Source organism: Priapulus caudatus, unplaced genomic scaffold (genome assembly GCF_000485595.1).
Source record: "Priapulus caudatus unplaced genomic scaffold, Priapulus_caudatus-5.0.1 Scaffold43, whole genome shotgun sequence".
Classification (NCBI taxonomy): Eukaryota; Metazoa; Priapulida; class Priapulimorpha; order Priapulimorphida; family Priapulidae; genus Priapulus; species Priapulus caudatus.
Genome location: NW_014577104.1, coordinates 732542 through 738177, shown reverse-complemented (window position 1 = coordinate 738177; position 5636 = coordinate 732542). Strand labels below are relative to the sequence as shown.

The 5636-nt window shown below is 49.3% G+C and overlaps 1 protein-coding gene across 1 annotated transcript in view; it reads right to left on the bottom strand.

Moving 5' to 3' along the window:
- The window catches only part of LOC106820685 (mediator of RNA polymerase II transcription subunit 14-like), a 50963-nt gene that overhangs the window by 2630 nt on the left and 42697 nt on the right, over positions 1 to 5636 (bottom strand). The window contains exon 33 of the mRNA XM_014825188.1: positions 885 to 1054. Coding sequence (XP_014680674.1) covers positions 885 to 1054 — 170 coding nt within the window. The remainder of the gene's footprint in view (positions 1 to 884; positions 1055 to 5636) is intronic.

Below are 5636 nucleotides of genomic sequence, written 5' to 3'. Positions count from 1 at the left end.
ACGGGGAAAGTTTATTAATTCGACTAATACTGCAACATGGTTTCAGCATTTTACCGTTGTACGCTCTCCTTCTTTATATGCTCTTGATAGTAAGCAAAGTAAATACGGTGGAGAAATGTATGCTAGGTAATGCACGATGCCTCATGAATTCACACGCGTGCAGAGCTATCGCTATTTGGAGTTTACTTGTAAATAAATGTTAACGGATGGAGGGGGCAAAAACGCTACCTCTCAGCACACGCACGTGATCTGGCTGGCTTGATTAGGTGCATCGTGGGTTCTCACGACCTGCGCGCGATAGGCCGTGACCCGGGGGGTGTATTCATTCTGCGGCGCGTCTACGACTACAGGAGTCACTGTTGGTTCGTGCCTGCGCACAACTAGCATGCTTTGCGGGTGGCGAGCAACGCAAGGATAGGTTTATATAGTGGATTATATTCTATATAGTAGATTACGTAGTGGCGAGCGACTTAAGGACCGCCCACCCAACCCTGCACATGTCTGCTATTCACTTTCTTATCAGAAATATGCTTTGTATGACATTATCAATAAAGCTGGTTGGCAGGGGGGTGTTGGTCGCTCCCGTGGCGTCGCACTCACGCGACCCGCGTGGGCTGTTGCTCGGCTTCGCGAGTCTGCGCGTTTACGGGGGCGGGCCGTTCCGGCGCGCGCAATCATCCCGACCGCACGCGCAAACGTACGTGCGCTGTGGCCGGGTGCGCGCGGGACTCTTCTCCCATAATGTGGCAACAACGTATTCAGGTGTTTGCGTCTATATGCTGTTAACCGCGCAGAAAAAGTCGGTTGCGCGGTGTAATTCATTTCGCGCGCCGAGGACTTTGGCGACGACGAGACGTTAACATAACACTGCGACGAAGGCGTACCAGTTCTAGATGCATGAGCTTGACGCAGTCCTTTAGAATTCGCATCGGTACAGCGAGCAGACGACTGAAGGCCAGGATTGCGTTGGGCTTGTATGGAGTGCAGGCTACCTTACACTCGAATGCAGTCTCCAGGACTTGGAGCTCCTCCACACTCCACTGATCCTGCAATTCTAGTGCACAAACAAAAGTACAATATATAAATTATATAACATACAATATACATAAAAGGGAATTTTTATTTGGCAGCTCTCTAATAGTCGTAACCAAGCAAAAAATACGAGAGGGCTTCCTTTAGCAAGCAAACATGTAGCTCCAGGCAGGGTAGGCAAGATAGCAGAGCAGATCAAAATAGCAAACACGCGTGGCAAGTTGGTATGCAGTCGGTTAACCACTTACACATGAAGAGATGTGTAGCTATGCAGACATGTAGAGAAGCAGAGAGATAGATGGGCGGCCATAAAGGCAGGAATCACATGTAAGAAGAGCGTCGAACATGCTGGGCAGTGAACACATGGAAGAAGAGAGCTGAACATGTGCGAGGAACACATGAAGAAGAGGGTGAACATGCTGCAGGAAAACATGGTAGAACAGCGGTAACATGCTAGCGGAATCACATGGAGGAGAGGTGGAACATGTGGCAGGAATCACATGGAGGACAGCGTGAACATAGCTGGGCAGGATACGACATGGAGCGACAGGGTGCAACATGCTGGCAGGAATCCATGGAGGACAGCGTAAACATGCATGGCAGAATCAACATGAGGACAGTAGTGAACATGCATGGCAGAAACATGATGGAGGACAGAGCTGAAACATGCTGGGCCAGGAAACACATTGGAGGACAGTGCTGAACATGCTGCAGGAATCACATGATGAGGACAGCGTGAACTGCTGCAGGAAACACATCGAAGACAGATGTGAACATGGCTGGCAGGAACACATGGAAAGAAAGAGTCGGCTTGGTGAAGTGCTGGCCAGAAACACATTGGCATGACAGGTGAACATGCTGGCAGAAATCACATGGAGGGACAGAACGGTGAACATGCTGGCAGGAACACATGGAAGACAGTGTGACAATGTGGCGCAGGAACACCATGGGAGGGCACAGAGCAGTGAACATGCTGTGCCCGCAGGCAACACATGAAGACGAGTGATGTGAACATGCTGGCAGGAACGACAGATCCGGCTCGATACGGTACCTGGCAGTGGAGAGAGCCTTCAGCTGCTAGCCATTCTGTAGGATATGGTGTAGAGCGCGACTCTACATGTTGAGGCGTTTCTACTTTACTCTCAGCACCCAGGCTCAGTTTACGTAGCCCAGCTGCCATGAAGCTCGGCTTTAACAAGATGTAGGTGGAACTCAGTAAATACTAACATTAAGTTTCAACACTGTTTATTAAAAATGAAATTACTTAGTCTATACATCACCGGTCTTATAAACTTACCACTGTATTCGATGCATCGCATTGAATTACAGTAATCAATAAAATGCCACTACATTCCGTTCGAATGAAAATAAACAACATTTTTAAGTCAAATTACCTGACTCACTCAGAGAAACACTGGAGTATTAATCGTAAACTCTGAGCGTAAGTTACCCCCTTACCTCCCTTAACAATTACCGTAGTAATATATAACTATTAGCTTCGCTACAGTCCGACCCGAAGACCGGACACGAGAAGAGGCGTAGTCTCGTTCACGTATAAAAAACATTCTGCTCATCGAGCACACGCTGCCAGGTAAACGTCGAAGCCCCTGTCCTACACGGACGCATTTATATAACGCTCAGACCGAGCGCGACTAAAGGACCGAGACTAGAGAGTAGGAGACGGACGAAGAGCGCGCACGCATACACGAAGGGGATACGTGCCTTAACTGCAGTTGAGTGTGCAACAGAAGAGGAGAGAGAGGCAAGAGCGAGAGGATGAGACTTGAGAGGAAGTTAGGAGGAGAGGGATTTTGTGAATGACCATTGATAGTTCGACTACGTTACTTGTGTTAATCTTATTATATTGTGATGGATTGTTAATGAAGACTCCGATGACGGAGAGGATCGAGCAGCGTGGGTGTATATAGCCGAGAGGGACGAAGAGAGGAGAGCCATGTGACGAGACGAAAGAGCAAGTAGTCAAGAACGAGAGAAAGGAGAGAAAGAGAAGAAGAGCAAGAAGAAGAAGAAACGAGACTGACGAGAGAGAAGAGCGAGAGGAGAAGAGAGGAGGCCACCAGACCGAGGACGCAGGATGAATACCAGTGTCGGGATTGATGTCATTGTAGCACAGCTACCTAACCGGGGGGGTCAAGCACTGTTATCGTATAACCCTAGCGGATAGGCGGGTTGATGAATAAGGGAGGACATGAAATAAATAGTGAAACGATAGCTCCTGAGACAGTATTAGATCCAAGAGATAGGAAAACAAATAGGAAACAGTCTGCGTGCCAAACCGCTCAAGCAGCGCGATAGGTGCTCGTGTAGACGCTACGCGCATGTTCTTATCCCGGACGTTAAGCTAACGCGCGAGCAAGACTTTACTTAGGCCCGAGAAAACAGTGTAGGAACGGTGGCGCGGGGAACAGCATTAAAAAAGGGGGGCAAAGAAGTATAGGTTGATAGGGAGCGGAGGGACGCGAATGGATTTGCGATTAGAATGAAGAATAAGGTTGTGAACAGTGGTGGGCCGTTTGTTTTCTGTATTACAGTGCCGAAATAGGCTGTAAGGCAGCAAGCCACATGCTTTCTATACTGAGTAACACTACGCCATGTCTATAACGAAGCCTATAAGGTCGCGAAGACAAACCCCGACAATCACAAGCTTACTCGATGGCTCATCGTTCTATACAAAGCCCATCTGTACACTATTTTGGGTCATCACCCCAACAGATGCGCGTGAGGCTACGAGAGTAAAGCATAATCAATAGACTTTTTTAACCAAGAAGCGCGGCCACTGTCCCGCCCAGCCCGCCCGATTCGACCCGGCTGAAAATCCCTCAGAGTTGGTCGGGGCTGGAGCGGTCGTTGCGCGGCGTGTTAGACAACAGTCCCGATAACGCTAGTGCGTTACAGTGGTCTGGATTCGGTATCGACCTAACCCATGAGGCTGCCGCCAAGCTCGACGAAGTACGACATAACCGGAAAGCTAAGGGTAAATAGTCCGGTGGGTTCCATACGGAGTAACGTGTACAAACATCACAGCCGGATTACTATGGTCCTGCGCTTGCTATACCAAACCCGTAGCCAATCAACATCCCATAAGTGAACATGACATATTTAGAACCCCCGTTCCTATCGTGATACTTGCCGGCGCTAACGAGTATATCGAGTTGGACGTAATCCATGATCGGGCGTGATACGACTTCCTGAACTCTAAGATGTCTCTATCTATCATATCAAGCTTTACTACGATATAGTCACGTCCTTCCATCTGTTTCTGGTTCTGCCGACTGTACTACTTCTACGGCTCTTCTTTGTACGCAGCTATCCTACATCTCAAATTCGATACTGGGTAAGCGGCGAAGGCATGAACAACACGTCAGCCAGTGAATGCCGCGTTGGCGCGGTGACGGCGTGGATCGAGGCGGGCGAGACGGGTTTGAGTAGCGGGCTGCACCCATGTGAAGCGGCTTGATTTGTACCTGATGGAGCCACTGGCGCGCGCGGTCCGTGGGTAGTGGCAGACTTCGCTCCGACATCTCTCATAGCGCGGTGTCCCTGCAGATTGACGCGTCGATGGGTGCTCAATCAGCTGGAAATATTAGATTCTTTAACATAAGATAGTCACTCTGTGGAGCTAGGTGTTATAACCTTCAAATGCATATCCAGGCTTTAGCGTGGCGTCCGATATGTACATAAGGAGGATTTGTCTGAGGGCTCGAGTGCCTGAAGTTCCCTCCACTCCATCGTCTGCTGATTGGTCGGACGACTATCCGCAGAATCCCAGTGCACGGACCTTTAGGGTGCGCTTAAGGATGTAGAATGCTCGGATCGCAAGTCCTTTTCCGGCTCGTTATTGATGGTGAGGCTCCCAGTGATTGAATTGCTGGGTGAGGATGGGGCACGTAAGTTCAGTACAGGGTCATTCGCGCGGTGCGGGGGCCATGTGTGAGCGCGCCTAGGCTGATGGCGCTACATGCCGTGATTGAGCTCTGGGTGCGTTGGACCTGCGTCGTAAGGGCAGGCGATATTGGCCCTGCCGTGTCTGGTACGGTCGGGTCAGGAAATGGGAGAGGTGAGGAAGGCGGTATGTGAAGCACGATAGCGGAAGCCTGCGACCCGTGAGACACCAAACACCAGCCGCAGCTCGCCGTAAAGCGCGTTGCCTGTCTGAAGTCTACGTCTAGGCATAATGTGAGGTGTGAGGGGACGTTTGGGAAATTGGTATAATCATTTGTGGCCAGGTGTCGCACTGATTTGTATCAGGAGTGTACGTGGAATGGTACGTAGCGTCTAGGGCCTGTAGAATACTGTTGTTAGATCGACTTCATTAGTGAGATGGAGGTCAATGTATAGTAGATGTTGTTTTAGAGTAATTTACGTATAGTCATGTATGGCTTATCTCAATTCACTGGAAGCCGATGGTCACTCCGTGATCCTGGCTCCTACACCATGTCTGTTAATGATAGTATAGTCCATGCGTTTGATAGATGGATTTTAATGATATTTGAATGGTTAGTTATAGAGTCAGATAGAAGTTGTACTCATGATTGCGTCTAGTATCAGTGCTTATAGGCATGGTTGTAGATGTAGATCTACTA